The sequence below is a fragment of the Haliaeetus albicilla genome, chromosome 7, assembly GCF_947461875.1.
Source record: "Haliaeetus albicilla chromosome 7, bHalAlb1.1, whole genome shotgun sequence".
NCBI classification, from domain to species: domain Eukaryota; kingdom Metazoa; phylum Chordata; class Aves; order Accipitriformes; family Accipitridae; genus Haliaeetus; species Haliaeetus albicilla.
The window spans coordinates 45185198-45197358 of record NC_091489.1 but is presented as its reverse complement, the minus strand read 5'-3'; the positions used below and the strand labels follow the sequence as shown (position 1 = coordinate 45197358).

General features: G+C 42.2%; 1 protein-coding gene across 1 annotated transcript in view; it reads left to right on the top strand.

The window, feature by feature from the left end:
* The first annotated feature begins 326 nt into the window (after positions 1–326).
* The window catches only part of BARX2 (BARX homeobox 2), a 36612-nt gene continuing 24777 nt past the window's right edge, over positions 327–12161 (top strand). The window contains exon 1 of the mRNA XM_069788203.1: positions 327–832. Within this exon, the coding sequence (XP_069644304.1) occupies positions 634–832 (199 nt within the window). The 5' untranslated portion in view covers positions 327–633. The remainder of the gene's footprint in view (positions 833–12161) is intronic.

Genomic DNA, 12161 nt, shown 5'->3' with positions numbered 1-12161 from the left:
AGCAGCACTTGGCGGCTGGGGAATAGGGTTGATGCCGGTCGGAGAAAGCTGTAAGGGCTCGGGAAGAGCCGCTCCGCCGCCGGCAGCCCGCATTTGCGGGCTGTGCGCTTTTAATTTTTTAAACTAATTACAGGCTGGGGGGGGGGAGAGAGAAGAAAGGGGAGGGGAGAGGAAAAAAAAAAAGGCAAGCCAGCCCCAATCTGGAACCTCTCCAGTTTTTGCACCAAAAAAAAAAAAAAAAGAGGGGGGGAGAAAGAAACAGACACACACCCCAGTATCTTAAAATAGCGAGCAGGGAGGGGAGAGGATCGGCGGGATCCTCCCAGCCCGGCGCAGGGTAACAATGGTGCTCGGCGGGGAGCAGCGGGCTCCCTGATTGACAGCCGGAGCGTCCTAAAAAGGCCGTGGAGAGATGCTTATCGGAAGGTTTATATAGCGGGGGAGCCCGGCGCCGCCGAGCGCAGGGGGGGAGCGGAGCGGAGCGGAGCGGACAAGCCAGCCGAGCGGCGGCGGCGGCAGCGGCAGGAGCCGGGGGGGCAGCGCTCGGAGGCGCCGGGCGCCCATGCGCGACCGGCCGCGGGTCTGGCAGCCCCCCGCAGCCCCCCAGCCCCGGGGCCGGCGGGCCGCCCCGCCATGCACTGCCAGCCCCAGCCCCAAGCGCAGCCCCGGCTGGCCTCGGCCGGCCGCCCCAAGGCAGGCAGGCGGCGCTACAAGACCTTCATGATCGACGAGATCCTCTCCAAGGAGACCTGCGATTACTTCGAGAAACTTTCTCTTTACTCCGTCTGTCCGTCCCTCCTGGTCCGGCCCAAACCGCTGCACTCCTGCGCCGGTAAGCACCGCAGCCCGCCCCGCACCCTGCCGGGGGAGGGGGGGGGCTCTTCCCAGGGGAAGGGGAGCGGAGCAGCCCCCCTGCCGATGCATCGGGGCGGCCGGTTTGCGAGCCAAGCCTCTGTTGCCTCGGCGGGGCCAGCCGAGTCCTGCGCGTCCCCCTCCTCCGAAGCGGAGGAGACCCTCCCGTCAAACGCGGTCCTTGCCACGACCCCCAGTTTTCACGCCCCGGCCCCAACGGGTTTGCGTTTGCGCCCGCTGTTTGCCAGGGCCGGGGGAAGATGGCATGTGTTAAAGCTCGGGGGCCGCGTTGCCCATCTCGGCGTGCGGCGGTGGGATTCGGCTCTCATCTCCCTCGGGGTGTTGGCGAATAAATAACCGGTGGGAATGATAATCGGTTCACGGGAGCGCAGGTCCGTTAGGAAGCGGCCGTGATCTTGCGCTCCTTGAAACCATCCGTGGGTTTTTCATTGCCGTCTGTGGGAGCGCAGAGAAGCGAATAGAAAATTTGAAAAAGGAGAAAAACCGCTATCGAGGCGCAGGATTTTCTACCCTAAATTCTCTCTTCCTTTGAAAGAAGTTAGGCTCTTTCTAACAGAGCAGATGTGAAAATACTCCTCCTGATTTTGCAGACATAGACGCCGCAAATAAAGCCATGCAAGTGCATCTCTGTCCTGGACAGACACCACTGATTTTAAGGCAAAAATATGAACGATTGGGTCTTGACCGTGGGTGTTACTGAATTTCACAAACGGATTGGTGTAACGTGAGCTTTTAAAAATCCACGGTAAAAGTAAAAATATCATTGTTATAATGCATTCCAGATTAAAAAAAAATTTAAAAAAAACCCACCTTTTTTCTGGTGAAGTAGGCAGTTTTCCAGATTTATATTCTTCCCATAAGGCCGCGCTTCCAATGGTGGCACCTAATGTCTTAAGAGAAGCAGATGATAGAACTGAAACCTAAAAATACGTTCTTCAAAAAATCTTAACTGTTGAAAAATATTTGTAAAGGACTAATTCCTGGTAAAATAATGTATATTTTGAGGTCATAAAATTGCGGTTTTCCTTTCTCTTTCCTGGGAATGTCCATTCTGCGTTTGTATTAAGGTGTGTTTAAAAATTCAAGGCCTGCACTTTGGCTTAGGTTTGGTGTTTTGTTTTTAATGCTTCACTGAATATAAATAAGAAGGAACTTTTCGGGTCTTAGTGGAGCTGTGCTAATAGAAAACTTGCTGTTAGGTTACCTAAGGGTTTGATGAGTAGAGTAAATCCTTGGTCCAAGCATAAGTCTTCCTCCAACCTCAATATTTATTTTGTAAATACTAATTATTAAAGATCCAGAAGTGATGAGGAGGCCGGGTCAGAATTAAGACCCATGATGACCAGCTTCTGGGAAGAAGTTACATGAGTGGTGTGATCCTCATTCAACATTTATTTCTTCCGATCGATTTGTGCGTGACGTTCCTTGCCTTCTCTAACTAATTGCTGACATATATTTATACAAGAAGAGCTGGTTGTTAATCAAGATATTGCTGACAAGGGAATTTTTCAGAGCTGATCCCTCGCTACTGCGTAGACAGTGAAATTGAGTGCTTGGCCAAAATAGGCATGAACGTCCCAAATGGGCTCAGTGTGTGGCAGCTTGCAGTTACGTGGGGAGGGCCCGATTCTGCTCGCATTGGAGTCAGTGGCGTGACTTCCACAGACCTCAGTCTGCCAGGACAAGGAAAGAGATTTCTATCCCTTTCTGTACAGAAAGGAAGCATTAGAAAAGAAAGCTCCCTTTAGAACCCAAAAGGAATATTAGCCTGAATATTTACCAACATCCAGAAGCATGTATGACTAAGTCAGCATCAAAAAATACGCGTTGAATGTCACCTTTAGGCTAAGGGATCCTTAGTATTTTTGATGGGTGGGGTGCGTCCCAGCAGCTGTTTTGACTCTCACTGCCCCCATGGGAAAAAAGAGAGAAATTTTTTTAATCTGTGTCAAGTATAGCAAACATTGTCTTTGCAAGACTAATATATATTCATTAAATAATCATTAATAATCCTCAAATGACTCAGCAGTGGATTCTGAGTGATGCTAGCAAGACTCTTGTGGTTACCGTTCTCTTAAAGCCTTATTTCTCTTTGTGCCTGGGATCTTTAATGAATTTTCCCTCAAGGTTGTGTTTCTAGCCCAAGCCCAAGCTCTGGCCTGTCCCTGTGTCAGCGTGGATTGTGAATATCTGCTTCTGATGGAATAAGCTTTGTGGAGTTGCAGTGCTTGAGAAGTGAAGGACTGAGAGAGATTTGCTTGCGGGATTAAAACCATAAAAGAAACTGCTACAAAAGTCCACGCTTCCAAATTGTAAGCCTTCTAAGGTTTATAGGTACGATTGAAGTCCTATATGTATTAGGTAATGGGAAATTTTTTTATTATAAAAGAAAGGAAATTCCGTCATTGTCTAAGAAATGGACAGTACACAAAGGATAACTAAATGTGAAAGAATTTGAAAAATACTCAGTACAAATCTGTTAAAAAAAACCCCAAACACAACAAACAAACAAACAAAAATAGCCCCAAATCACTTAGGGACTAAAGACTGCAGAATTACAGCACTATGGCATTTAACTTATTGCCTGCATTTCCTTTGTCTCTTGAGTTAATCAAGAAGGGAGTGAGCACTTAGTCTCTTTGTGGTCTAAAAAAAATGAGTTAACCTAAATCACAGAAATTTACCTTGCCAGGATAGTCATAGCTGGGACTTCGGCGTGTTTGAAACGGTGATGAGTAATTACTTACTTCAGCTGAACTTCTCTTCAGCGGCACGGCTTTTTCTCAAGTCAGGAGTCAAATTTGTAGGCGTTTTCATGGGCTAAAGAGTTAATAGTTCTTTCATCTTGGGTGAAGTCAGAGAAGTCTGATATGCCTATATAATTTATTTGGAGCTGAAAGATGTAAGATGTTGCAGTTGTGCAGCATGTGTGTTTAACAACATCCTTTGTTAAGTGAAGAGATCTGTAAAACATTGGTAACCAAATGGAAAATATTTTTTCTTTCGGCTATGATCAAAAGCTAAATATTTAAGCATGTGCAGCTGAACTGGGACAAAACAAATTTGTCAAGTAGAGGGGGATGGGGGGTAGAAGGACGTTCGGGGCTTTTCCTGTGCATCGTGAGGTCGAAGACGGACATTTTAGTTGTAAGGAGCATTCAGGAGGTCTAATGCAAAGCTCCCAGATCTCACTGGGGAGATTCCCATTGCGAAGAGCTTGGAACGAGCCCCAGCCAAATTTTTCTTTGGAAAGAAAAATGCAATTCCCTGTAAAAAGGATCCGTCACCAGCTTAAAATTTGGTGTATGAACATGTATTGTGGTGTTTGTTAAGCCTAATAAACAAGGCTGTACTCATACTGAATCTGTAACAAAATGCTAGCCCAGGTTCAGTGCCGTTATGATAAAAAAAAGAAATTAAAAATATTTTCAGATGGTGGCTAATAACTCTTTGATTTATGACTTTTGGGATTGTGATGACTTAGTGAAAACATATTTGTTTTGTTTCATGATATTTATTTTTTTATTGGCTTTTCATATTATGTCATATCTAATTAATTTGTATAAGTTATGATTACAGTGTTAATGTATACTGTGCTTGGTTTGTTATACTAATTTCTGAAGGTTGCTTTTCGACTGAGCAGAGTCCTATAGGAATCACTTTTCAAATTGTCTTTATATAATTTTTCAATTTTACATTTAAAAATATTTGCAGGTGAGTCTATACCAATTCTGATTTGTTTCCTGGATTTTTTAAAATCTTGGTTTCGCGATACATTCAAAATCCAATTGCCATATTTGTAGTTCTGGGCGTGATAAAGAATCAAAGGACATTGTCAGTGTACGATGGTACGAGGTCAAACTGGAAATGCTTTATATTTATCAAAGTAACTAAAACCGCTTGAAAAATAAAAGCCAGCATGGTCATGGCCGGGACTTGGGGCGGGGGGGGGGGGAAGTTGTGTGCTGTCCCTGGCGATAGTGGAATTCATGACTTTGTGTATTAATAATCAACAATATTGGTCTTGCATGTCCTTTGTAAACTATCCAAATGAATTGAGATGGCCGGATTAAAAGGAATTGCATTGCCTCTTTGAAGAGAGAGCTTTTAGAGTCTTCAGTTTATTTTAGCAAAGTTGGTAGTACAAATTATTTATTGTTTATGCCATGTATGCCAGGCACAGAGCTGGTATTCTACCAGGTTTCTATCAGGACCTGTTCCAGAGCTCATAGAAAAAAACTCAAATTTGAAAGTATCTTAGTGACTTATAATTTAAATCCCAGTGAACATCAGTGTAATTTGTTTCCGTTCTACAGGAAGGCTTTTTACTAGTACATATCTCAGGTAGGACTGCGCTGCTTTCTCGTTCATCTGCTACAGTCACTATACTAGAACAACACCTTGCATGAATGTAGTTTTACGGGCGCAAAGATGCATTATATCGGTGTGGCCTTACTTGTCTTCTGAGAGAATTAACTCCTTTGATATAAAAATATTTACACCTGTGTAAGGGGAGTTGTGTTCAAGGGGATTGTACTGCTCTGTGTATATTTAAAAGTGCCACAACTTCTGGAAGTGGTCATAACCTTAATTTTCTTAGTTTGTTTACATCTTTTTGAAAGTTTGCTACTCTGCTTCCTAGTCTGTAGAACAAGTTGCACTTAAAGAACACTGATAATTATGGTTTGCTTCCTTGAAACTTTTGATTTGGTGGTGGGTTGGTTGGTTGGTGTTCGGGTTTTTTTTGAGGATGAGACCTTGTTCAGTATTCGTGCAATTGGGGTTTTAACACAGGCAGGTATTTAGAATAGAATTGTTCCATCACTTGATTTCTTCTTTTCCAGTTCTTTTGTCTGTCTTCTGTTGTTTTGTTTTAGGATTAAATTGGGAACTGCTTATCCCAAAGTTTTTTTGAGCTGTCATTTTCCTGGTTTATTTGATGTTTTCTGGATGAAACTAAGCAATACCTGGAACCACTGGGGCCTGCGGGGAATCATTGCTTGTGCGATAAAGTGTGAGCTTTGATATTTCTGGTTCTCAGTCAGTCTTGTCAGCCTTTTTAGGAAACCATGGTGAGAAAGTAGATTTATTGCATCTTAAAACAGCTCAGTTTTTATGTGTGACCTCACAACAAGATTCCTTCTGATTCTCTTCAAAAAGGCCTTGATACAGGCAAGGTTTGAATTTGCTCTGGGACATTATTTAAAATTGGAGTGGAAGCCATTTCTTTTGCTCAAATACTTGCGGAATTTTTTCCTTTAAATTGAATGGATACTGTTACGGAGTTCCTGGGGGAAAGCAGGGCACTGTGGGAAAGGAAAGGGGAATCCATGTAGCGTATGTCCCAGCGTGGGGAAAAATGAGATGCCATCCGTTCAAAGCGCGTTATCTGAAACATAACAGCTGGATTAATCCCGTTAAATAAAGCTAATACAAAGTTGCGGGTATACCTTCTACCAGGCTAACTCAAACCTGAGTGTACCCAGCCTCCCGCCAGCCCTCCCATCTTCAGCTGGGGTTGAATCGCCATCCCCCAGTACGCTGCAGATGTAAGGGTTTGCTGTGGCATCCCAGTCATTATTACAAGGCGTTGGGAAGAGTTTTGGTCTTGCGGTGTGTGAAGTGGATGCTCAGGAGACCTAGATGTCTTAAATGTCTGCCTGTGGTGGCAGAAGCTGGGACTTGATGTCTCATGAGGTCCGTTAAAGACCTGTGTCCCAAAATGTATTTGTAGAGGGAAGCAGGCCAAAATGAATATGCTTGTTTATACGGCAGCAGGGACTGATAGGTGCCAACATAAATTGCAAAGCTGTAAGTGTCTCTGTGTGGAAATCTGCACTGCTGCAATGCTGTTTGGGATTTTTCGTGATTATTTGTGCAAACATAAGAAGAAGAAAAAAATCTGTTATAAACTCCTTATGTTTATTGGATTTAGCTTACAAAGATCAGTATAGTTCTATAGTTTAATAGCAAAAAGTAAAGGTGAAATGACAAAGGAAATCTATGAATCCTGAAAAATTTGCTTCTGGAGGTGTCACTGATCCAGTATTAGGAAGCTATTGAGTATTCTTAATAAAAATGTAAGATAATTCGGAGATGATGTTACTGCATACAGATCCTAGAAGATGCAGTCACATTTACACTGATGTCTCGGAGTGCTCCCCTGAAAACCTAGAAAAGTCAGAATTTGCTGTCGGGACTGTCTCCCCACTCCTGTAGCATGATTTATTCAGCTGCAATCTCGGGGAAGTCTGAGTTTTCTCAAAACTCTTCAGCCAAATAACTCCCTGTCCATTTTAGCCCTATAAGAAGAAGTCTTTCTGTAGCAATCACACTGAAGACCAGTTTATCAGCTGAGGTAAACTGAACAATTGCTGTTGTCTTTGAAAGTAGATTTATCTGTAATTGCTGAAGATTGGGCACAAAATTTAATTTTAAAGAGCTTGGTGTTTTTCAGGATGTCTGCCTTGGTTTTTACATGTTTTGATGTCTTTAGTAGAAAACATAGTTCAGAAATGCCAAAAAGTGGCGTATGAGGAATGATAATGGCCTGGCTAATAATAACTATACCGTCTGAGAAGAGTGTCAATTTTCTCTGTCAGATTATATCCAATATTAGAGGTGGTATTTCAGAAGCAAAGCCAGATCTGAATCTGAATTTGAAAACAGGCTGAGCAGGGAACTCTGGCTCTAAAGAAGTTTCAATGCTAGATATTAAAAAATCTGGAATCAAGACTGAGTTTTGCTGTCTGTATCTCAGTACAGTTAATAGTGAATAAAAGAAATTAATGAAAGGGAAAACTACACAGAACAAAGCAGAAAATCACACCCCAGCAATTGCAATAAAACCTACTGTGGAAACTAATCAGCTTTGTGGTTGTGGTTAAGCATGAATAAGCATTGCGGAGGAATGCTATAATAGGAGGTATTAACGAATGTGGGATTCTACTGGGAAAATTGACACCTATACCTTATTTTCTAAAGCCTCATGGTTTGCACTGAAGCACAGTTTAAATCCATTTACAGGCTGTTTTAGGTTTAAATGCTGTAGATTTGTGAAAAGTATCCTCAGTTTGGACACTGCTCTCGCAGCCTGTGCAATACAGACCTAGCGCCACAGCTCTCAAGTTGTTGCGATTATTATTTTTATGACTTTTATTCAACCTGCTACTGTAAAATGCAGGAAAAGACAGACTTGTCTGGCAGAATAAATGTCCCCCAGCATTGCTGCCTTCAGTACCAGCTGGGTGTAAGCAAGGGCAGGAATCTTCACTGAGGAAGTTGGGGAGAAGGAAGTGAGACTGTTTTGAGCCAACAAGTTGTGTGAAGCTCCCAGTCAACTCACCAAGGTACGGGGAACAGAGCAGAGCAGTAGCTAAGGAGACTTTCTGTTTTTTCTTTTTCTTTCTTTTCTGTTTACTTCTGTTGAGCATTACATTTATTTTCCAGTGACAGAGCATGGTGAAGGACAGCTCGCAGTATCATAATCTTGGCAGTGTGTTGATTGGGGGAGGTTGTTGATCCACCTTCAGAAAGGGTTTAATGCTGATAAGACTGTTGTAAGCAGGCTTGGACAATTGAAAGAAATCTCTGCCTTTCTGACTTTAAGGCGCTTCCATGCCCTCAATGCAAGCCTGTGAGGAAGGAAGATTTGCATGCAACTGCACACGATAGATGGCAGAGCTGATCATCTGGAATTGATCGTCACATCAGGAATTGATCTCTGTAGATGACTTGCTCAATACACTCTCTAAGAGTTGCTTCTTAATCCACTGCTGGCATTTACTGGGTCAGAAAGAGGCTCTGCTCTTGCTCACTGTTGCTCAGATGATCTTAATTTCTTGATTCTGATGATCTATTTCTTATGCTCATTCCCTTGATACTTTGTCCAGTTACAGGAGACGGTGCAGCCCTGCTTGGAGGAACTGGAAACTTGGGCTTTGCATTTGCAGACCATGTACAAAGTTTAATTACATCAAAGTGAAAATACTAGGAGTAGTCAGAAAAATTGATGTATTGGTTTGTCGGTAGATAGAAGAAAAAATGATCACTTGCCCTTTTCAGTTCAGAGTGAAGCAAAATGGTTTAGATTTATCTTGGCAAGTTAAAGGTTTAAAAAGTGTGTGGCGGGGGCGGAAATCAGATCAGAGAAAATACTTGATCTGGAGTAAAATATTGAAAACTTATCTTCTCAGGGCTGAAACAAAACTTTCTAACACTTTTCTTTTTATGAGACATTTGGCAAAGCAATGAAGTTACTTTGTGTATTACAAAATTTTCTTTTTTATCTTTTTCTTTTTTGATGAAAGGAATTTACAACGAAACATTTTCAGTCAGTTCTGTTTAAGAATTGCTCCAGCTGGACTGCAGAAGCCAGAACACGTTAACACGAGCTTCATTTGCTAGGAAGTAATAGCTCCTTGGAAAGTTTAGGACCTGGTTTGTGATCTCAGCTGTATTTCTGTAAGTCAAGACAAAGTCCCTAGCAGAACAGGAACACAAGAACGAGCTCATGGGAGCTGAGCAGTCGATGTCCTACGTACACTTTTACTTGACAGGGAGTGGAGCACAGCATTGCATCACTCGGATGAGACAGACCAAGTTATGCCTCCTCCTGATGGGCACGACAGTGTCCGCTCACACTGACTTACACAGGAAAGTGTGCCCTCTTTGCATCGCTCATGTTTCTTGCTCTGCTAGGAACAGTTTCTGTGCCATGGTGTGTCTGATAGCTCCACCATGGATTGTGTGGGTGAGATGAATGTGAGAGTTTCAGAGTAGCTTAGCGGCAATAAATCGTGAGGTCGTATTAAAGTTACCATCCAGGGAAATACTGGAGATGGATTTCCCTCTCCCCCCCCAGGTTATCTGTTATTTCTTGTGTTCCTAGCACTCGGGGAGAATCTTGCTGAGAGACTTGTAGTCCTTGTCGAGTGATGCGAAATTCCCAAAGCTACATTTTAATGACATCTTTAAAAATATGGAGAAATTTGGTGTTAGGACCTGGCTAACACAGTAAATACTTAATATTTTCCATTTTCCTCTCCTACAACTTTACGGTTTGACAGATTCTTGGCATCTTCTCCCTCATTTCTCTTGGCCAGAACACAGCTCGGAAGAACACCAAGTTACCAGTTGCTGATTTTTGGACAGGTGTTCGGGTACTCCGCGCTGAGACCCATTTAAGTAACTAAAGGGAAGGGGGAAGAACAGCCTTTCCCCCAAAAATCCTCTATCTTCCCGAACGTGGACCTCTGCACTGGTATTTCAAATCTCTTGTGACTGCAGTTAGCACATCCTGCTGTTGCAAATGAAGTTATATACTTGCTGCTTCTCACGTGTCCTCTGAACATATCCTGGCCCCCAGTGGGGTCTGGGTGATGCTGGTAGACCATATGCAATGAGGATGCTGAAGGTTTGATTCTGCTCCTAGCTACCTGATGAGAATTCATGAGGGGTAGTGTTCTTGGGGTCAATATCATTGTATTTCTCTCTGAAGTGTGCCACATAGAAAGGCAGTCCAGCATCTCTTCCTTATTACACAGCCCCCCACCACCCGCCATTAATTTCCTTGTTTTGACTGGTCTGTGCATACCTCTTCATAGTTAGCACTTTTGTAGAGCATAAATATATATAGTTCAGTAAGAAGAAATGACTTTCAGTAAAAATAAGACGACATTTTCTAGAAGAATATCCTGGCATACATGATGAGTGGGAAAATAGTGGTTTTACCCTGTATAAGATTTTTATAAAACTATGGTTTTGGCAGTATTTATTTCCAGAATATTTGAGCTCTGTCTAAAACACAAAACCTGAAAGAATGCTACCCTTCACAGCTCCCAGGCAAAATCTCTGCTTTGTTTTTTCATTTTTCTGTAAAAAAAAAAAAAAAAACAAACACACTTTTTTTTTTTTGAAGGAAGGAGAAAAACAGTTTTCCAGAACTTCCTATATAACAAAAATAAAATTCCCTTTGAAAATGTGATGACAGAAAATTTGCAAATACATATGCTCTTTTTTCTGTGAGATTCGGTGCAACAACTTTAACAGTGACCTTAAAGTGTGTTTGTATGTGCGTATTCGGGTCTTATCTTGTATATTCTTTAACATGCCAGTGTTTTTTATTCATGCAGTTGGCTGGCTACCTTCAACAGGACTACTGATGCAAAGAAAGATTTGAATTGGAAGCTTTTGTATTTTCCCTGTAACTCAGATAATCTTGCTACTCATTTTGTGGATTTTCTTCAAAATAAGAGAGTTTTCAATGTAGTCATCAAGTCATCTTTAAACACTTGGCTCACCATTTGGCTTTGGATATTTCTACTAATGATTATCTTGCAACTTACAGGATAGTTAATGGCTAGTCTTCCTGCTGATGCAAATTCTTTTTTTTTTACCTGGGATTTCACCTTACAGGGGTTGGATTTCATCTGAATTAAATTTTAACAGACATCTTGAGAACTAATGTTGAAGCAAGACCAAGTTCCTGTAACTTCGAGTGTACAGGTACCTATTGCCACATCTAGCGTACAGCCTATGTTTATACATTAAAACCCAAAACACTGTTGTGTAAGCACAGAAGGGTTGAAGCCTTAATAAAAGCATCTCCTTTTCTATTGCAAGACACAGAAATATATGTGATATGCTTGTGGTTACTTAAATAGGGTATTCTACGACAGATTAACCTGTTGTCTTTGAAGCAAAATTAGCAGTGGTGGTACTTTCTTATGGAAAGTATCTGCTTGCATGCTGTATGTATCACATATGTATAATTGCGTAATGTTAGATGTCTTTAGGAAGGCCTAGTGCTCTGGCTTGCATTTATTCATGTGGCTCAAAGAGGAAAAAATATGAAAAGTCCCCCTGAAATAGAAACCAGTAACGTAATCATTGATACAAGATAATGATGAGAAGTCTGAAGCAAATGGGTTTTTTTTGGCCACAAAACATTTGCATGAGTTTGTGAATACATCTCGCTTCACCCTTCTGTCTGTTTTGTTCAAAGCTTCCTCTTGACAGCTTTGCTAACGGTTCATTTTGTTCCTGCGGTGACTAAATAGTGGAGGAGCTGATATTTGAAGTTTTCTGTAACAGCAGAGCCCCGTACTAGGCAGTTTGGATCTCTGCCGTCTGCTCTTCGTTGTGCTCTTTTGCTTTCCTTAAGCAGATTTGGTTTAGGTTGCTGGATAGTAGTGAAATTCTCCACTGAGGGACAGGAAGCCATGCCAGAGGTTAGAAGGGTTAGTTTCGCCTTGTTGCAGTAAATTACAGAGCAATCATAAATGATG